Source organism: Hippoglossus stenolepis, chromosome 24 (genome assembly GCF_022539355.2).
Source record: "Hippoglossus stenolepis isolate QCI-W04-F060 chromosome 24, HSTE1.2, whole genome shotgun sequence".
NCBI lineage: Eukaryota > Metazoa > Chordata > Actinopteri > Pleuronectiformes > Pleuronectidae > Hippoglossus > Hippoglossus stenolepis.
This window is the reverse complement of record NC_061506.1, coordinates 10,304,416-10,326,328: the sequence shown is the minus strand read 5'-3', so window position 1 is coordinate 10,326,328 and position 21,913 is coordinate 10,304,416. Positions and strand designations below refer to the sequence as shown.

At 47.0% G+C, this 21,913-nt stretch overlaps 2 protein-coding genes across 2 annotated transcripts; both read left to right on the top strand.

Annotated features, from left to right (window-relative positions):
• Positions 1–10,459: 10,459 nt before the first annotated feature.
• On the top strand, positions 10,460–11,445 carry LOC118103697 (E3 ubiquitin-protein ligase RBBP6-like). Its single transcript, XM_047339219.1, has 3 exons — positions 10,460–10,625; positions 11,138–11,241; positions 11,410–11,445. The coding sequence occupies exons 1-3, from the start codon at positions 10,460–10,462 to the stop codon at positions 11,443–11,445; spliced, it is 306 nt and encodes a 101-aa protein (XP_047195175.1).
• A 6,961-nt stretch (positions 11,446–18,406) lies between these two features.
• On the top strand, positions 18,407–20,134 carry LOC118103513. Its single transcript, XM_035150546.2, has 2 exons — positions 18,407–18,842; positions 19,175–20,134. Exons 1-2 carry the CDS (start codon positions 18,447–18,449, stop codon positions 19,727–19,729), a joined length of 951 nt encoding a protein of 316 aa, XP_035006437.2. The 5' UTR covers positions 18,407–18,446; the 3' UTR covers positions 19,730–20,134.
• Positions 20,135–21,913: the final 1,779 nt, after the last annotated feature.

The following is a 21,913-nucleotide window of genomic DNA, read 5'->3' as shown; positions in this document are numbered from 1 at the left end:
GCTATAGGCTAACGCTCCAAATATAATCTAATGTCATGGGTTGTTTTTTTCCCCCTCTGCAGATCTTCTACTTTTAGCTTTCCACCATAGCTCCCTCACATCTTGCAAATCATTTCCGCACAGTATCCACGGTACCTACGGTTATTTCCCAGCGTCTGAAATTGATTGCAAATTGGAGATCCGCGTAGCAATAAGTAAAAGTCAGCTGGACGAGTTGTTGCAACAATCCTCCAAACGCCAGGCAAACCATGCAACACAGACACACAAATATTTGAAACCAATGCATACTTTATTCAACCAGAAAGAGCAGGTATCTGAAATATTGATTAACGCAGAAAGGGAAATGAAATTTACATGAGGTTATGAATCAAAGATCCGGTGAGGTTTAGTGCAGAAAGTGAGGATGACCCACCCCCCCCCTACACGCACACACACTTTTTTACCAATGCAAACCACAGTCTACTGTAAGCAGACCTGTGGCTGCAAGGGGATGCGACTGGGGGGGGTGCTCAAACAACAAAGGGAGATGCTGACGATGAAGAATACTAATGATGAGCCGGGATGAAATAAATCACAGGGAGAGATGTCGTGCGGCCCACTCGACTTATGCAAAATGCTTACACATCCTCGCTGAGGGCGTTTGCGGCGAGAGTTTATTAAACTTACACTCGGTGCTCACAGCCATCCCACTGTTCAGGAACATTTTTCTCGGCTGTCAGTTCACTGACGGATGTAAATTAGGCAGGAAATGCTGGAGCGGTGTCTTTCGGAGCCGCGCCACAGATAGTCATGCTCCCTTGAAAACGCCGATTTCATCCTCTGTGACAAAGCTTGGGAATAAAAAGCCGTGTAATGTTAGTATTAGGCTCATGTTGTTAAACCTAGTGTGCAAATTGTGACACACAAAGCGTCGCTTTTGACATCGTCTCCTGCTTGTTTACTTGATGGATGAGTGGATTTTCAAAGGGCAATGTCCTGTGTATGTATGTGTGTGTGTGTGTGTGTGTGTGCGCGACACATCTCAGACCAACTAAAGAATAGATACCCCGGATTGTTTGGCTATTTTCTGAGTTGTGCACATCCCAAGTCTTTTCCTTAGCTTTGATTTATCTGTGATGTGCTAAGTTCATTAGCAGCAATCACTGAGGCTTGTCAGAACCGTGCTAAAGTGATTTTGTTAATGACTCTGGAGATGGATCATCCTGATGTATGTAGACGTCTCGCAAGGAAAACAGAATAATGTGGCTGCACTTGAAACTCCGGCTTCCATAGACTCATCAAATACTCGCTCAGAATAGTCAATACCTTCTCATTAGCAAGGGAAACATCAGAACGGAGCGGGGGGGGGGAGAAAGTTGTCAAAAGTACAGGCAGTAAAATGCAAAGCGCTAATAACATGACTATACAAAGAAGAGAGAGAGGCCATTCTTGGAGCATGTTCAAAGCCTCTTTTGAATATGCAGAGTTATAAGAGTAGGCCTGGTGAATATATAGTTGCTTCCTGTAGGAGTTCTTATCTTCTTCACTGATTATGTTCCATTTTTTATTCCCATAACATCGACAAGTGTAGTTAAAAACCACAAATCCCCTCGAATTGAAACATTACCGAACCCATTCGAAGTGACACGACTGGATTAGATCTTTCAAAAATAAAGAATACATTTGAAGACATCCCATACGTCGTGTTGCATGACTTCTCTACCACATGTTATGACCCATGTGGAATTAATAGACCGGCAACATGCATCTTGTTGCTTTTATTGATTTCAAATGTCTCAAAGAATAAGCATCTTGCGCTGTGCGCTGAAATGTTATCATGCCAGCTGTAAAGGCCCCTGCAGACACACGACCCCCCCCAGGGTCCTGCTGTGGAGGATGTGGCTTTCCTCAGAGCCCTTCCTCTGTCATACACAAACATGCCGGCTTCCCACTGGCTCCACTACACCAGCATAACCATTAGGCCGCCGCATTGATCCCCGCTCTAATAATGGGACGGCTAAAGCAGACACAATGCAAGCAGCTCTCCTAAGAAGCTTAGTCCTGCTGCAGCCACCGTTGATGCAATTAATGTTTTATTTAGCACAATCACTGATTAGAACATGCACAATTTGACTTTTAGCATGGGACAATATTGGATGCTGCCATTTCCCCCGACTGTTGGCCTGAAGACAGATTACACGACGGAGGGCGTAATGATGAAAACACACTCTGCTGCACACTCTCAGTGTTCCTGTTTAATAAAGTCCGCATGGGACACAAAATCCAGAATACATACATTTTAAGCCAAGTGACCATTTGTGATGGGATGACAACCCTCTGTGTTTGTGTTTACACGCCGTGCACTTTGTGTTGTGTTGAGGTAAAATGGGCAGGGTATTGATTTTAAAACTGCAGGGTTTATTAACTGTTTAGGTTTCACGAACGGCTCCTTGTTAAGACATTGATCCGAACTTGACAACAATCAAAGCACATATGACAATCTGCTAGTTCTCAGCGATGCCTCGTAGAGTTCTTGCGACAAGCTGGACATGGCAGTTTCAAACCCAAGCATCAATTTCATATATGTCGGAATATTTATAGAGCAGCACACAGGGAATTTAGTTAGTCATAGAAATGTGCATGTCCATTGTGTTGTGGCCGTTCTTGCAATTGTTCCAGAGTAAATAGCCATTGGCACATATACAGTATATGGGCAGCTCTGGCTGAGGTGTAGAGCAGTCGTCCTCTCACCTGAAGGTCGGCAGTTCAATCCCCAGTCTTTCCCATCTGCATGCCGAAGTGTCCTTGGGCAAGATGCTGAACCCCGAATGGCCCCTCATTGAACAACAAAGTGCTGCTAATAGATGCACTGTATGAATGTGTGTGTGAATGGGTGAATGTAAAACTGTACTGTGAAGAGCTGTGAGTGGTCATCAAGACTAGAAAAGTGCTTTATAAATACAAAACCATTTACCATATAATGACTCCCCAATGCTTCATGTAAGAGTTTGAATGGAAAAGATAGAATTGTCACGTATGGCATACGTGAGACAAGAGCGCAGGCAGCTGCATATTTATTTCCATCTATATACGTCAGTCTTGAGATCAACCTTTTGAAGGGTACACTTACAGCACATTCCCATCAAATTAGAAGCAGGCATCATTAAAAGCATTGCGCACGTCTCCGGCACATACTGTACCTGTCTCTGAGAAAAAAAAAACACCTATCAGAGATAGACAACCCAGTCTCATCAGAAAACGTATAGTACCTACGTTGGTCCACTTGGAAAAACGTAGGCATCTCACAATTTGGCCTCTCAAATTGTGAGATGCCTACGTTTTTGTCTGCCCATTGTTTTGCATTGGCCTGTGCCCACGTCACGTGACTCAAGTTCCCATCTGCGAAAACGAAAACATAAACTATATTTTATTAGATATCACGAATATTTTTCAGATCTCGCCAGAAAAATCGTAGTAATGTAACGTTTTTATCGTTGCTATGGTGGTTGCTGTGAACGCTGCCATGCCGTAAACCACGTCGTAGCGTGCTGTTTGAATCATCGTCCGTGCGTTGTGTTGTTCAGTGAGCGTGAATGTTATTCACGTTATTTGATATTAATATTTGATGATAGATTACACCTCTAATTCGAAGGATCTAAGAATTGTAAATAGAGATGAACTGTTTTTTCGCATAATAATTTTTTCTCGGTTTGTTTTGCTCACATCCCTCCTGTGCTGTCCAAGGCTTCAACACTGGATTAACCTTCAGTGTTGGGCCTTTGTAAGCTCTATTTTTTGCAGTTTTGCATGTTTTAGCACATTGACTAAACTACAAATTGTACATCATGCTTTCCTGCTCACCATTTTTAAGGTAATCAAATTTGTTGGTCAGCCATGGGGTTCAATTCATACCATGTTTTTTGTATCATTTACTAAATTTAAATTAAGGCAATGTGGTTATTTTCATTCATTTAAATCTCAGACACCGATCAATTACGAGCTCATGAGTGAAATCCAGTATCTACTCCAGAAATGTTGAAACTCGTGGTTAGCAGTAAAGTTTGTGAATAATGGGCTAACTGTGATGATTCTGTGTTTTGGTTGTTTTGGTTTTCTCTCTCTCTCCCCCTTCCCTTTCTGTTCTTCCCCTGCAGGTCGTGTGTGTGGCAGGGGGTGTGGCTGGCTTCCCCGCTGCAGCAGACAAGGCACACCTGTTCTCACTCACTCATCAACCTCTCCATAAAAGCCTGGTCTTGACTCCACTACTCCGCCAGATAATTCCGTCTCGTTCGGTAGCGCAGCCTCATGTTTTTCCCTCGGTTTCTTAGCTTGTGTCTTATGAGTACTAATCCGCGTTTTTTTCCCTTTTGCTATGCAGCCCTCCCGTGTGCCTTGCTGCTCTTCTGCGTTTTTGTTGTCCCGTGTTCGTGTCTTCCTGTGGACATCCCAGCCAGCACCCTGCCTCCACAGCCTGCCATCTCTGCTTATCCATATAATAAACTCTGCCTTTGTTCCAAGTCTGTTTCCAGTCTCTGCTTTGGGGTCCAACCAAAACAAACCCGAACAGAATTATCTGGCCATAATGGACCCCGCGGATGCTGATGAAATCAGAGAGGCTCTGTCCAACCAAGGAACTCGTGTTGGGCAGCACGAGAAAGCTCTACACGAGGTTATGGAAGTTCTCCGCAACCTATCCGCGAACGTGGCACAGATCGGTGGCCGCATGGACCAGCTGTCCACTCACCTAACCACGCTGACGGCTCCTGTCCACGCTCCAGCTCCGGCTCTCCCACTACCAGCTCCCTCAGTCTCTTATCCGACACAACCCCGGGAACCCTTCATCCCCACACCCGCCAGGTATTCAGGAGTATTAGGGTCATGTAGACAGTTCCTTCACCAATGCTCACTCGTATTTGACCAGCAGCCGTTAACGTATTCTACAGACAAGTCGCGGATTGCCTTTGTCATGAGTCTCCTGTCGGAGAAAGCCGCGGTTTGGGCTGTAGCCGTTTCCCACTGTAATTCACCTATTTGCGACTCGTTCCAATCCTTCACAGCCGAATTCCTCAAGGTTTTTGATCACCCCCTGCAAGGAAAGGAAGCCGGTAGCCAGCTCCTCTCCTTACGTCAGGGCTTTAACTCAGTGGCAACATTCTCTATTGACTTCCGCATTCTCGCAGTCGAGAGCGGGTGGGATGAGAAAGCTTTACAGGGGTTTTTTGTCCGGGGTCTTAGGGGGGAGTTACGAGACGAGCTGGCTGCTCGGGACGAGACCACCTCGCTTGACGAGTTAATTTCTTTAGCCATACGATTAGATAATCGCCTCCGTTAGAGACGCAGGGAGAGATCAGACAGGGAGAGACACGCCCCTCCCTTGAGTCAGACAATGAGCCCTCACCATCGGGGACCTGCGGACTCTCTTCTTCCACCATCCTCCTGCGTGATTCCTCCGCGGACAGCCTCTTCACCCCTCTGCTCCGAGGAACCCATGCAGCTGGGAGGGATGAGGCTCACACCGACTGAATGTCAGCGTCGTCACCTCCAGAAGCTCTGCGCTTACTGTGGCCAGGACGGTCACCGGAGAGCCCACTGTCCGGCTCTGCCAAAAGGGCAGGCTCATCAGCCACAGGAGGAGCGCTGGTGAGCCATTCCTCAGTTATTTCGTCTCCTCCTCACCTGCAACTAAAAGGTACTGTTTCGTGGTCTCAGGTCTCTCTACCTCTGTTGGTCCTTGTTGACTCCGGTGCGGATGACAATTTCATTGACGCTGATTACATTTCCCAGTCAAGACTTACCTCTGTGCCCCTACCAGAACCAAAGAATGTGTTTGCCCTCGATGGGAGGCTCCTAGCCCGTGTCACTCACCGTACAGTCCCAGTGTCACTACGACTTTCCGGGAACCATCATGAAACAATATCTCTTTACATCATCCCATCTCCTGTTTCTCCTCTTGTGTTAGGTCTCCCCTGGCTCAAACTCCACAATCCTCACATAGACTGGTCGACCTCCATCACCAACTGGAGCCTGTTTTGTCACTCCCACTCTTTGCATGCCGCCATTCCTTCCACGTTAGCAACCACACCATTGCCACCCAAACCGGTTGATCTCACCTCAGTCCCCTCCGAGTATCATGACCTCCAGGAGGTATTTAGTAAACACCGTGCCTTGTCTCTTCCCCCTCACCGACCCTATGATTGTGGGATCGATTTGCTCCCTGGCGCCCCCTATCCGTCCAGTAAACTGTATAATTTATCCAAGCCTGAAAGGGAGGCCATGGAGGCATATATCTCTGACTCTCTGGCTACCGGTCTCATTCGTCCCTCTTCCTCACCACTGGGGGCAGGTTTCTTTTTTGTTGACAAGAAGGATAAATCGCTTCGCCCCTGCATAGACTATCGAGGGTTGAACGATATCACCGTGAAAAATAAATATCCCCTCCCACTCATAGACTCAGCCTTCGGGCCCCTTCATGAAGCAACCATTTTTTCTAAATTGGACCTCCGCAACGCCTACCATCTGGTTAGAATCAGGGAGGGGGATGAGTGGAAGACGGGTTTTAACACTCCCCTAGGACACTTTGAGTACTTGGTCATGCCTTTCGGCCTCACTAATGCACCTGCAGTTTTTCAGGCCCTCATCAATGATGTTCTGCGGGATATGCTGAATAGGTTTGTTTTCGTTTATCTCAACGATATTTTGATTTTCTCCCGTAACCTTCGTGAACATGTACAACATGTAAAACTAGTTTTGAAAAGACTATTAGAAAACAGACTGTATGTTAAGGCTGAGAAATGCAACTTTCATGTTTCATCTGTTAGTTTTTTGGGGTTTATTGTGGAGAAAGGGCAAATTAAGACCGACCCTGCCAAGGTTAAGGCAGTGGCCGAATGGCCCACTCCTACATCAAGGAAGCAACTTCAGAGGTTTCTGGGATTTGCCAATTTCTACCATAGGTTTATTCGTGACTATAGCAGTGTTGCCACACCACTTACCAAGCTAACATCTGTGAAAATCCCTTTCGGGTGGTCAACTGCAGCCGAGGCTGCGTTTTCCAAATTGAAGTTTTTGTTTTCCTCTGCCCCTGTGTTGATTCACCCTGACTCTTCAGCTCAGTTTGTGGTGGAGGTTGATGCCTCCGACTCCGGTGTTGGGGCAGTCCTCTCACAGCGAACCACCTCCGACCAGAAGCAGCATCCATGTGCTTTCTTCTCCCGCCAGCTCTCCCCAGTGGAGAAGAATTATGATGTGGGGAATCGGGAGCTGCTAGCGGTCGTTTTAGCCCTGCAAGAATGGAGGCACTGGCTGGAGGGTTCCACTCACCCATTTATAGTCTGGTCGGACCATAAAAACTTATCTTACCTCCGCTCTGCTCACAGGCTTAGCTCGCGCCAGGCTTGGTGGGCTTTGTTCCTGGGCCGTTTTAATTTCACACTCACCTACCGACCGGGCTCCAGGAACATCAAGCCAGATGCCTTGTCACGTCAGTTTGCCCCTCCTGTGGAGGATTCGTCGGGAGGTACCATCCTGCCATCCTCCTGTGTGGTGGGAGCAGCTGGGTGGGAGATTGAGGGAGTGGTCCAGGGGGCCCAGCAGGATCAGCCAATCCCTCAAGGGTGTCTGCCCGACCGGCTGTTTGTTCCTTTATCTGCCAGGTCTCCAGTCCTCCAGTGGGGACACGCGTCCAGGATTTCCTGCCATCCTGGGTTTCACCGGACTCTGGCCCTCCTGCAGCAACGCTTCTGGTGGCCCTCCATGTCGGCAGATACCAAGCTGTTCGTATCCGCCTGTTCTGTCTGCGCCCGCAGCAAGGCTTCTCATCAGGCTCCTGCCGGTCTGCTCCATCCCCTGCCTATTCCTCACCGGCCTTGGTCCCACATCGCTGTGGATTTCGTCACTGGCCTGCCTCCTTCGGAAGGCAACACGGTTATCCTGACCATAGTCGACCGCTTTTCGAAGGCGGTGCATTTCATGCCCCTGCCAAGACTGCCTTCCACCCTCGGGACTGCTGATCTGCTCGTCCTGCATGTGTTCCGACTCCATGGTATTCCGGTGGACATTGTGTCGGACAGGGGCCCACAGTTCTCCGCCCGGGTTTGGAAAGCCTTTTGCCAGGCATTGGGGGCATCTGCCAGCCTGTCATCTGGGTACCACCCGCAGACGAACGGCCAGACGGAAAGGGCTAATCAGGACCTGGGGGCGGCTCTTCGCTGTGTCACATCTCGTCACCCGGCTTCCTGGTCCACCCACCTCCCCTGGGTAGAATATGCCCACAACTCCCTGGTCTGCTCCGCCACAGGGATGTCCCCGTTCATGGCCTCTAACGGGTTTCAACCTCCACTCTTCCCAGCTCAGGAAACAGACGTGGCAGTCCCCTCCGTTCAGGGGCATCTCCGGCGTGCTCGTCGAGTCTGGCGCGAAGCCCGGGCAGCTCTCACCCGCACCGCTGCTCGCAACCAGAGTCGCTGACCGCCATCGCACCCCGGCCTCGGATTACCAGCCCGGTCAGAAGGTCTGGTTATCCTCCCGGGACTTACCGCTCCAGACTGAGTCTCGGAAGCTCACGCCCAGGTACATTGGTCCATATGAGATCGGCCGCATCATTAATCCCTGTGTGGTGAAACTTAAGCTCCCCCCCTCGTTAAATGTCCACCCGGCTTTCCATGTGTCACTCCTCAAGCCAGTGTCCACTAGCCCTCTGAGCCCTCCAGCCGAACCCCCTCCACCCACCCGGATCATTGACAATCACCCTGCTTTCACTGTTAGACAAATTTTGGATGTGCGTCGGCGAGGCCAGGGCTTCCAGTACTTGGTGGATTGGGAAGGGTACGAACCAGAGGCGCGACAGTGGGTTTCTCGCTCTTTCATATTGGACCCCGCTATCCTCCATGACTTTTATTCTCGGTACCCGGACAAGCCTGGTAGGCCGCCAGGAGGCGTCCCTTGAGGGGGGGTACTGTGATGATTCTGTGTTTTGGTTGTTTTGGTTTTCTCTCTCTCTCCCCCTTCCCTTTCTGTTCTTCCCCTGCAGGTCGTGTGTGTGGCAGGGGGTATGGCTGGCTTCCCCGCTGCAGCAGACAAGGCACACCTGTTCTCACTCACTCATCAACCTCTCCATAAAAGCCTGGTCTTGACTCCACTACTCCGCCAGATAATTCCGTCTCGTTCGGTAGTGCAGCCTCATGTTTTTCCCTCGGTTTCTTAGCTTGTGTCTTATGAGTACTAATCCGCGTTTTTTCCCTTTTGCTATGCAGCCCTCCCGTGTGCCTTGCTGCTCTTCTGCGTTTTTGTTGTCCCGTGTTCGTGTCTTCCTGTGGACATCCCAGCCAGCACCCTGCCTCCACAGCCTGCCATCTCTGCTTATCCATATAATAAACTCTGCCTTTGTTCCAAGTCTGTTTCCAGTCTCTGCTTTGGGGTCCAACCAAAACAAACCCTAACACTAACATTTGCAAAAAAACCCTCACCAGTTTTTTCCTTTAATTTAAAGCAGACCAATCATGCTACACTGGATTGTATAAATCTAGGATGTGTTTACTAAAAATAGCAAATCAGTCTGCATGTTTTTGTTCCAAAGGTGCAGTAGCTGTCATGTTATGTGAGTGCGCGTGAGTGTGTGTGATGGTTTGAAACTGAAATGTGACGGAAATGGGAGAATTTGAGGGACTGATGTTCTTACAAGTGAGTTGTTGCTTCCTTTTTTTTTTATTAAAATGTTTTGACCTGATGAAAACGTCTTCAGTTGTATTTTTTTCGCCCCACCAAACGAAACACGTGAATCGACATTAGGCCTTTGAGTTGTACATTTGTGTCTTTCAGGTGTTAATAATTAGAACTTTTCTTCTTCTTCTCCGAGCTCTGACCGTTTAACAGCATGTAAGCTCAGATGTATTGCTCAAATATAAATGTATCATCTATATGTTATGGATAATTAAGATATAAAACCTATTCATTATACCTATTCGAAACAATGAATGGTGGAAAGTTTACTTTAAATTGCAACGTGAGGTCACCTGCAGCTTTTTTGACTTTAAATGCAGGATGCTTGCCTTGTATTATTTTATGAAGACAGATTTGTTCATTAAAGGCGAGTGGTGGTAGAGTGATGACTTTTCAATTCAGTTTTATTTGTTAAGCACCAAATATCAACATACATCAAGGCACTTTACAGGTAGAGACCTTTAAACCGAAACAGTTTGGGATCATAGGCAGCTGCCTCTAAACAGTTTTGCATCATAGGCAGCTGCCTCTAAACAGTTTTGCATCATAGGCAGCTGCCTCTAAACAGTTTTGCATCATAGGCAGCTGCCTTTAAACAGTTTTGCATCATAGGCAGCTGCCTCTAAACAGTGTGGCATCAAATGCAGGTGACTTTACGTATCAGTGGCAGTTTCTGTTGACATCAAAAGAGTCTCTACATCGAAAGAGCCTCTACGAGCTACTACTTATTTCACCCGCCTCTGTGCTTAATTGACCTGCGAAAATGTTGTATGTACACTACAAGTTTACTTCCCAACTGCGCTACAAGACAGTCACTTTCGATGAGCTGCATATCACCATCAAGGAGCTAAAAAGGACGATTATGGGCTGGGAGCGCCTCAGGTCCACAAAAGGTGACCTGCAGATCACCAATGAGCAGACTGGTGAAGGTAAGTTGTCAGCTGATGCCTTTACTCATGTGTGACACATCTGTCAGACATTATTTTGAGGGGGTTACCGTAAATGATAGACAGACTTTTACTCCTCAGAGAGACAGAGAGAAGAGGAGAAGTGCTCAGTGGATGATGGGAGTTCCCCCAGCATTCTAGACCTATAACAGCATTAATAAGTGATGGTTCAGGACTCACCTGATCCAGCCCTAACTATAGGCTTTATCAAAAAGGAGCGTTTTAAGTTTAACCTTAAATGTAGAGATGGTCTTTGCCTCCCGAACCAAGAGTGGGAGCTGGTTCCACAGGAGAGGAGCCTTGTAGCTGAAGACTCTACCTCCCATTCTGCTCTTACAGATTCTTGGAACCACAAGGGAGCCTGTGTTTTGGGAGCTTCATGCATCTGTTTAATAACAAAGGCCTATCAATGTATTCTATTGAGTGAATTGCGGTGTAATTTTTTAGGTTGTCGTGTTTTTGTTTTCTAATGATTTGTTGCTTGTGCTTTGTAGAATATACCGATGATGAAGCCCACATCCGGAAACACTGCTCCGTGATAGTCCACCGCATTCCCCCTGGTGGAGTAAAGCCCGCTGACAGGATGTTCATTGTGTATGTATAACGTTATTACTGGTTTTATGATTAATCAGTAAAGTCACTGATGATTTTAAGTCACTGGTTTGTTTATATTAGATTTCCTACAGTTATACTTGTGAAATTGATCCTGTAGTCGGTCACAATGTTGGTAACTGATGGTTTATTTTTGTCCTGTGTGTTTTTGCAGACAACATTTTTCCGCAGCTGTGGCTGGACCGTCTAGACCCGTATGTAAAAACAACACTCTCCTCCTCTTTATTATTATAGAGCTCAATAGATCGTTTTCAGAAGTAAAAATCCAATTCATTTTCTGAATAGCGATTTTGATCATCTGCCATAATATTTTTACCATCCAAGGTAGACTCACTACAAGTTTGTGAAACGATGTTATAAGCTCCTGTAGAAGCCACAAGTCCTTATAATAGCAACTGCATATCAAGAAAAACGTGTTTTATTTACACAATCCATTCTAAAAGTGGGCATTCACTGTTACGCTCTATTATTGGAGTCATTAACTTACTTAGGTGCATCCTTACTACGCACCTGTACATCCATGAGAACTGGAATAGTAACGTCTCTGAAAGGTAACTACATTTTTTTCACTGATTTCTTCGGCAGGGCGACCATTTTTCTGTTGGCCTACTGCCACCGACAAGGCCGCCACATCCATCAGGTAAGAGGTTGGATTTAGATCATTTAAGGAGGCTTGTGAGCTTGAAGGAAAGACATTCAGAAGCTAACTAAACTGTGTCTCTGCTCCATTAGGTCACCAGTCATGGCCCCATCACTCTCACCGAGGGGGAGGCAGACCCTGGGAGAGGTGAGACCCCGTCTATAGAACTATTAAAGGGGACATAGCATGCCCATTTTACCACAAGTTGATATGGTTCCTTGGGGTCTTAATGAAATGTCTGTAACATACTTTGGTCAAAATACCACAAGGATCATATAAAACAGCTCCTTTTTACCCTGTATAAAACAGCCCTCCACAGAGTGACCTGTTTTGAGTGCCTGTTCCTTTAAATGCTAATGAGCCAGCTCCCCCCTCCCCCCTCTCCCCCCATGATTTTAAACGATATAAATTACATATTTTATATGATATAAATTATCAAATATGCATCCCATACTTTGTATTCCCTTGTTGTCCTGGAGTTTTAATTTTCCCATCACATAATTAAATGTCCCCTCTGCCCATCCACTACAAGCACACAAGCAGACAGACAGAGAGAGAAAGAGAGGGGTGGGGGGCTATGAAGACCATCATTTACCCCGAACCCCGACATTCAACGGGTACAACAACAAGCGGAGAAAGCAGAATCGCGGGCTGACCTTATATATACAGTCTATGGGGCTGACCAGCGGAGAAATGCTCGTCCCGTGTGAACAGCCAGGCGGCTGCGTGCTGGAGAACGGCGCTGCGCTGCCTCGCAGCTGCGCTTCCGCGTCCGGTGTACCCCGGCGTAACTACTGTAACCCGGCGTAAGTACTGTAACCCGGCATACAGTAGCGCTGAACACTGCGGAAGTCTTCCACACAGCTGGCAGTGTGGAAGACCGCTGCGAGGCAGCGCAGCGCCGTTCTCAGCGCGCAGCCCCTGGCTGTTCACGGGACGAGCATTTCTCCGCGCTGGTCAGCCCCATAGACTGTATATATAAGGTCAGCCCGCGATTCTGCTTTCTCCGCTTGTTGTTGTACCCGTTGAATGTCGGGGTTCGGGGGTTACAGTAGCGCTGAACACTGCGGAAGTCTTCCACACTGCTGGCTGTGTGGCGCTGACACAAATTCCAGCTCACGCACGGGAGAGCGAGCGGTCGCTCCCGAGCAGCTGCTGCAGCCTCCCAGTCCCAACGATCCAGACAAATGCCACATGTGAGTGAATCGCGGGCTGACCAGCGGAGAAATGCTCGTCCCGTGTGAACAGCCAGGCTGCGTGCTTGGGAACGGCGCTGCGCTGCCTCGCAGCCTCGCTGCGTCCGGTGTAAACCCGGCGTGACGGGGGCAAGACCATGTAGGAGACTTCCAGTTCCTTGTTACGACACAAAACCCAGGAAGCGCAATCGAGTCGCTCAAGCATGACGTTTCTGACTTAGAGGAACTATAACAAAACGCGCAAGTGTTTTTTCCCCAGAGTTTTTGGGTTGGTAGACATGCCAGATACCCACATTAACCTGTAGAAGCACTAACAAAGTGGAATTTGCATGCTATGTCCCCTTTAAATGTTTTATTCTAATATGTCGGCCTCTCGATGACTGTTTCTCTCCCTTTGAACCAGGTACTACAGAGATAGAGGACCACAGCCCTACGCTCCTCCCTACACATCTGGCCACCTAGCTCCTCCTCCACGGTCAAGGTCCCACTCACTCTTGCCGTCTCCTCTTCCCTTCCTGAGCCATCACACCATTCATACTCCTGACAGTGATGAACCGATGGATACATCTCCCTCATATCCATCGGTTCATACTCCTGACAGCGATGAACCGATGGATACATCTCCCTCATATCCATCGGTTCATACTCCTGACAGCGATGAACCGATGGATACATCTCCCTCATATCCATCGGTTCATACTCCTGACAGCGATGAACCGATGGATACATCTCCCTCATATCCATCGGTTCATACTCCTGACAGCGATGAACCGATGGATACATCTCCCTCATATCCATCGGTTCATACTCCTGTCAGCGATGACATTCGGGGAAGAGGAGATCTTCCACCAGGTAGTGGTCTCCTCCCAATCTCCCATCCACATGGACTCCCGCTCCTCCATCGACCTCCCTCTCCGGTGGATGGTTGGAGGAGAATGGGGGAGGAGGGCCGCTCTTTACTGGGACCTCTTCATCGAAAGCGGCGGATGATGGGGGAGGAGGGCCGCTCTATAGTGGGACCTCCTCCTGCAAAGCGGCGGAGGATAGATGGGCTAGAGGTTGGCAGCGATGTCCCCCCCCACTCACACATGTCTCACCAGCCCCCGCTCCACAGACTCCAACTCTCTTCAGACGGAGCCGGTCTTCTTCCCCTGCCTGGGAGCCTTGAGATGATCCAAGGAGACGCAGATCGAGGAACCATTACACGTCCAAAGGACCTGCCGGTGGGTTTAATTCTCAAAAAGTCTGCCGAGAGTGAAATTAATTATATTTTTACCTATGTAAACAGTGTGAAAACACTTTTTATGTGGTTTTGAGAGGTTTAAAAGAAAATTTGTTCAATATGAATGTTTGGCAGGTCAAATTAAACTGGTTGGATTCCGCAGCGGAGGTTGTAATGGTAAACGCATTGATAAAGACTGCTTGGAACCACATTGTAGTGTGTTATAAATATTTATTAAATGTTTCTACAAGGCGCATAAATTCTTAATACCATGACTTCTAATTGAACCTTTTCATTTTTTGTATGTATTTTTGTCCAATTCCACATGCCACTCGCCCAGAGGAGGATCAAGTTGAACAGATATATGGGGAGAAAAGGCAGAAAAGGCATCTTCTCAGCACCATTAGGTCCTGAGAAGATGTCATCCACATCAGACCAATCAGCTTCTTCCAGCGTTTCCGAAGGTGACAGATCCAACAGTACAACAGATGGGGCTGGACAAAAGGAGCTGTCTGCATCTGCAGAGAGGAGAGCCTCTCGCGAAAGACCAGGGAGTGCTGGAGAGAGACTGCAGGGCTCAGACCGAGAGCAGGACAGAGTCTCAGGACCAGACAGAGATCGAGACATAACTCCCTCATATCCATCGGTTCATACTCCTGTCAGCGATGAACCGATGTATATAACTCCCTCAACCAATAATACACCACTTCCCGATGACCCTCGACTCAGCCATGACATTTGGGGAAGAGGAGATCTTCCACCAGGTAGTGGTCTCCTCCCAATGTCCTGTCCACATGGACTCCCGCTCCTCCATCGACCTCCCTCTCCGGTGGATGGTTGGAGGAGAATGGGGGAGGAGGGCCGCTCTTTACTGGGACCTCCTCCTGCAAAGCCGCCGAGGATAGATGGGCTAGAGGTTGGCAGCGATGTCCTCCCCCACTCACACATGTCTCACCAGCCCCCGCTCCACAGACTCCAACTCTCTTCAGACGGAGCCGGTCTTCTTCCCCTGCCTGGGAGCCTTGAGATGATCCAAGGAGACGCAGATCGAGGAACCATTACACCTCTAAAGGACCTGCCGGTGGGTTTAATTCTCAAAAAGTCTGCCGAGAGTGAAATTAATTATATTTTTACCAATGTAAACAGTATGAAAACACTTTTTATGTGGTTTTGAGAGGTTTAAAAGAAAATTTGTTCAATATGAATGTTTGGCAGGTCAAATTAAACTGGTTGGATTCCGCAGCGGAGGTTGTAATGGTAAACGCATTGATAAAGACTCAAACTCTGCTTGGAACCACATTGTAGTGTGTTATAAATATTTATTAAATGTTTCTACAAGGCGCATAAATGCTTAATACCATGACTTCTAATTGAACCTTTTCATTTTTTGTTTGTATTTTTGTCCAATTCCAGATGCCACTCGCCCAGAGGAGGATCAGGTTGAACAGACATCTGAGGAAAAAGGCAGCACTGAGGCGTCTGCCTCAGACAGAGCACCATTAGGTCCTGAGAAGATGTCGTCCACATCAGACCGATCAGCTTCTTCCAGCGTTTCCGAAGGTGACAGATCCAACAGTACAACAGATGGGGCTGGACAAAAGGAGCTGTCTGCATCTGCAGAGAGGAGAGCCTCTCGCGAAAGACCAGGGAGTGCTGGAGAGAGACTGCAGGGCTCAGACCGAGAGCAGGACAGAGTCTCAGGACCAGACAGAGATCGAGACATAACTCCCTCATATCCATCGGTTCATACTCCTGTCAGCGATGAACCGATGTATATAACTCCCTCAACCAATAATACACCACTTCCCGATGACCCTCGACTCAGCCATGACATTTGGGAAGAGGAGATCTTCACCAGGTAGTGGTCTCCTCCCAATGTCCTGTCCACATGGACTCCCGCTCCTCCATCGACCTCCCTCTCCGGTGGATGGTTGGAGGAGAATGGGGGAGGAGGGCCGCTCTTTACTGGGACCTCCTCCTGCAAAGCCGCCGAGGATAGATGGGCTAGAGGTTGGCAGCGATGTCCTCCCCCACTCACACATGTCTCACCAGCCCCCGCTCCACAGACTCCAACTCTCTTCAGACGGAGCCGGTCTTCTTCCCCTGCCTGGGAGCCTTGAGATGATCCAAGGAGACGCAGATCGAGGAACCATTACACCTCTAAAGGACCTGCCGGTGGGTTTAATTCTCAAAAAGTCTGCAGAGAGTGAAATTAATTATATTTTTACCAATGTAAACAGTATGAAAACACTTTTTATGTGGTTTTGAGAGGTTTAAAAGAAAATTTGTTCAATATGAATGTTTGGCAGGTCAAATTAAACTGGTTGGATTCCGCAGCGGAGGTTGTAATGGTAAACGCATTGATAAAGACTCAAACTCTGCTTGGAACCACATTGTAGTGTGTTATAAATATTTATTAAATGTTTCTACAAGGCGCATAAATGCTTAATACCATGACTTCTAATTGAACCTTTTCATTTTTTGTTTGTATTTTTGTCCAATTCCAGATGCCACTCGCCCAGAGGAGGATCAGGTTGAACAGACATCTGAGGAAAAAAGGCAGCACTGAGGCGTCTGCCTCAGACAGAGCACCATTAGGTCCTGAGAAGATGTCGTCCACATCAGACCGATCAGCTTCTTCCAGCGTTTCCGAAGGTGACAGATCCAACAGTACAACAGAAGGGGCTGGACGAAAGGAGCTGTCTGCATCTGCAGAGAGGAGAGCCTCTCGCGAAAGACCAGGGAGTGCTGGAGAGAGACTGCAGGGCTCAGACCGAGAGCAGGACAGAGTCTCAGGACCAGACAGAGATCGAGACATAACTCCCTCATATCCATCGGTTCATACTCCTGTCAGCGATGAACCGATGTATATAACTCCCTCAACCAATAATACACCACTTCCCGATGACCCTCGACTCAGCCATGACATTTGGGGAAGAGGAGATCTTTCACCAGGTAGTGGTCTCCTCCCAATGTCCCGTCCACATGGACTCCCGCTCCTCCATCGACCTCCCTCTCCGGTGGATGGTTGTAGGAGAATGGGGGAGGAGGGCTGCTCTTTACTGGGACCTCCTCCTGCAAAGCCGCGGAGGATAGATGGGCTAGAGGTTGGCAGCGATGTCCTCCCCCACTCACACATGTCTCACCAGCCCCGCCCCACAGACTCCAACTCTCTTCAGACGGAGCCGGTCTTCTTCCCCTGCCTGGGAGCCTTGAGATGATCCAAGGAGACGCAGATCGAGGAACCATTACACCTCTAAAGGACCTGCCGGTGGGTTTAATTCTCAAAAGGTCTGCCGAGAGTGAAATTAATTATATTTTTACCAATGTAAACAGTATGAAAACACTTTTTATGTGGTTTTGAGAGGTTTAAAAGAAAATTTGTTCAATATGAATGTTTGGCAGGTCAAATTAAACTGGTTGGATTCCGCAGCGGAGGTTGTAATGGTAAACGCATTGATAAAGACTCAAACTCTGCTTGGAACCACATTGTAGTGTGTTATAAATATTTATTAAATGTTTCTACAAGGCGCATAAATGCTTAATACCATGACTTCTAATTGAACCTTTTAATTTTTTGTTTGTATTTTTGTCCAATTCCAGATGCCACTCGCCCAGAGGAGGATCAGGTTGAACAGACATCTGAGGAAAAAGGCAGCACTGAGGCGTCTGCCTCAGACAGAGCACCATTAGGTCCTGAGAAGATGTCGTCCACATCAGACCGATCAGCTTCTTCCAGCGTTTCCGAAGGTGACAGATCCAACAGTACAACAGATGGGGCTGGACGAAAGGAGCTGTCTGCATCTGCAGAGAGGAGAGCCTCTCGCGAAAGACCAGGGAGTGCTGGAGAGAGACTGCAGGGCTCAGACCGAGAGCAGGACAGAGTCTCAGGACCAGACAGAGATCGAGACATAACTCCCTCATATCCATCGGTTCATACTCCTGTCAGCGATGAACCGATGTATATAACTCCCTCAACCAATAATACACCACTTCCCGATGACCCTCGACTCAGCCATGACATTTGGGGAAGAAGAGATCTTCCACCAGGTAGTGGTCTCCTCCCAATGTCCCGTCCACATGGACTCCCGCTCCTCCATCGACCTCCCTCTCCGGTGGATGGTTGGAGGAGAATGGGGGAGGAGGGCCGCTCTTTACTGGGACCTCCTCCTGGAAAGCGGCGGAGAATGGGGGAGGAGGGCCGCTCTTTACTGGGACCTCCTCCTGCAAAGCGGCGGAGGATGGGGGAGGATGGCCGCTTTTTACTGGTACCTCCTCCTTCAAAGCGGCGGAGGATGGGGGAGGAGGGCCGCTCTATAGTGGGACCTCCTCCTGCAAAGCGGCGGAGGATAGATGGGCTAGAGATTGGCAGCGATGTCCTCCCCCACTCACACATGTCTCACCAGCCCCCGCTCCACAGACTCCAACTCTCTTCAGACAAACCCGGTCTTCTTCCCCTGCCTGGGAGCCTTGAGATGATCCAAGGAGACGCAGATCGAGGAACCATTACACCTCTAAAGGACCTGCCGGTGGGTTTAATTCTCAAAAGGTCTGCCGAGAGTGAAATTAATTATATTTTTACCTATGTAAACAGTATGAAAACACTTTTTATGTGGTTTTGAGAGGTTTAAAAGAAAATTTGTTCAATATGAATGTTTGGCAGGTCAAATTAAACTGGTTGGATTCCGCAGCGGAGGTTGTAATGGTAAACGCATTGATAAAGACTCAAACTCTGCTTGGAACCACATTGTAGTGTGTTATAAATATTTATTAAATGTTTCTACAAGGCGCATAAATGCTTAATACCATGACTTCTAATTGAAACTTTTAATTTTTTGTATGTATTTTTGTCCAATTCCAGATGCCACTCGCCCAGAGGAGGATCAAGTTGAACAGACATCTGAGGAGAAAAGGCAGAAAAGGCATCTTCTCAGCACCATTAGGTCCTGAGAAGATGTCATCCACATCAGACCGATCAGCTTCTTCCAGCGTTTCCGAAGGTGACAGATCCAACAGTACAACAGAAGGGGCTGGACAAAAGGAGCTGTCTGCATCTGCAGAGAGGAGAGCCTCTCGCGAAAGACCAGGGAGTGCTGGAGAGAGACTGCAGGGCTCAGACCGAGAGCAGGACAGAGTCTCAGGACCAGATCCAGTGTCTGGATCAGACAGAGACAGAGGTGTGGGTTCTGAAAGAGAGAGAGAGAGGGACAAGGTTTCGGGGTCGAGCTCACAGAAAGTAGCAGCGACAGCGGAGAGAGACGGCGACAGAGAGAGCTCAGTTGTTGTTTACTGCTTTAATGTTTTTGTGTATTGCCTTCGTGGAATTCTTAAGATCTTCAGTTGGTTTTGTTCCTCATCCAATGTTTGTGGGTCTGGTGGACCCACTGCGTTATTGGGAACACCACACAAGGGTTAAATACATTAGTTTATTTGCTTTTAGCTGTTAAGCTTCGTCAGATTTAAATTTAAATTTGAAACTGAGAAGTTTGTAGTTGTTTATTAGAAACAGGTATCTAAACTCAATGAAAACTAAATACCTTGCATTCTCACTAGTTTGTAATGTCTCCAGTTTTAGACATATAATGGCACATGACTTGTCTTGAATCACGAAGCTTGTTTCTGATCACTTTAACTTTTCAAAACCAAAAAAGCAACATTCACACCTAGTTTCACAGTGTGCTTGATCAGCTGTGTGGAGGTGAGAAATGAACCATGGTATCAACATCCCTCTCAGCTTGTTTCTTCATTTATTCAGCTATTTTTGGGGCCTTTCATGTCATCAACTGAGAGCAATGTCATTTGGGAGAAAGTATTTGAAAATATGCACCATTGTCCCCTCTAATGACATCACACCCCACCCCTTTTGTGAGGGTTCTTGTATTATAAAATAAAGCTGAATTATTCAATTAATCAGTCGTCAGAACATGAATTTACACGTTTTGATGATGAACTAATCATTCAACTCACTTTGCAATCACAAAAGTCCACCTTAGTTTCACCTTCTTCTTAAGTGTGAGGATTTGCTGGTCTGTCTTTGTCTATTGTAATATTAAGAGTTGAATCATCAAAGTAAAGATGTGGTAATTTTTTATGACATGTTATAGACCTGTACCCAGCCCTATAGGTTATTGTGTGAGGAAGATTGATTGTACTCAACGCATCACATTCCTCAATCAATTTAAAGATTCAGTTTGTAGAATTTAGTGACATCTAGTGGTGAAGTTAAATGTTGCAGCTGAATACCCCTCACCTCACCCTCCCCTTCCAAACATGTTAGAGAACCTGTAGAGAGGACCCACTCCAGATGTAGATATAAAGTTTTTGAATATAAAGGTAAAGAAAACAACTTGTACAATTTAGATGAAACCAACCCAGTCTCATCAGAAAACGTTGAATGTAGTTGCGGGGACTTCTTAGATCCTTCGTATTAGAGGTGTAATCTATCATCAAATATTAATATCAAATAATGTGAATAACATTCACGCTCACTGAACAACACAACGCACGGACGATGATTAAAACAGCACGCTACGACGTGGTTTACGGCATGGCAGCGTTCACACCACCATAGCAACGATAAAAACGTTACATTACTACGATTTTTCTGGCGAGATCTGAAAAATATTCGTGATAACTAATAAAATATAGATCGTAAGCATGAACTGGCTGAAGATTGTGGAAGCAAAGAGCATATTTCTCGCTAGAAATGGTGTCAGAATGTATTTTAATGCCCAAACTATATTATAAAATGACATTTTTATCTGAAAATAAAAGGAATGTCCGCCATGTTTTCGTTTTCGCAAACGGGAACTTGAGAGTCACGTGACGTGGGCACAGGCCAATGCAAAACAATGGGCAGACAAAAACGTAGGCATCTCACAATCTGAGAGGCCAAATTGTGAGATGCCTACGTTTTTTCCAAGTGGACCAACGTAGGTACTATACGTTTTCTGATGAGACTGGGTTGAGATAGAACACACTCTTTGCTGGGCTGAGATGTCTGAACCGTGTGACAGTCTAATTCAATTGGAGTTGAGCCCACGGGCAACACCGTGGCCTGGAATGTGTTTCGTAATCAGCTGTGCAACAGCAACTCAATAGCACATGATTAGAGCCCTTCACTTAAATGTTTTCAACTCAATGTTAAATCTACCAATCAGGGTGACATGTCTAGCCCATATGTTTCTCCCTTTCACATGGTCTTGAACAAAATTTAGGTAGTGTGTATGAATAGGTTATTTAGCGGTGCTTTGGTATTATCCTGTCATGCATTATTAAGGCTTTAACGCCAAAGGCTAATACTTATAACCTGATTTTTGTTTTTTACATATCTGATTTTGCCTCGTTCAGAGTAGCATTTTCATTCACCTGCCAGAGCTACGTTGACACAGGTTGAATGGGAATAACCCAGGGTGTGTTTTGGAAGATGGATGGCATTGAAAACGAATGAAAACCTTTAAAGGTTGCGTTGAAGTGCGACATCATGTAGCACACCAATGAGTACCAAGAAGTGAACTTATTAAAGCTTCAATATTTAAGATGAAGGTAAAAAAAAAGTGTATTTGATTCTCCTGCCCTCGAGCCTCTTTTCTTTATATGC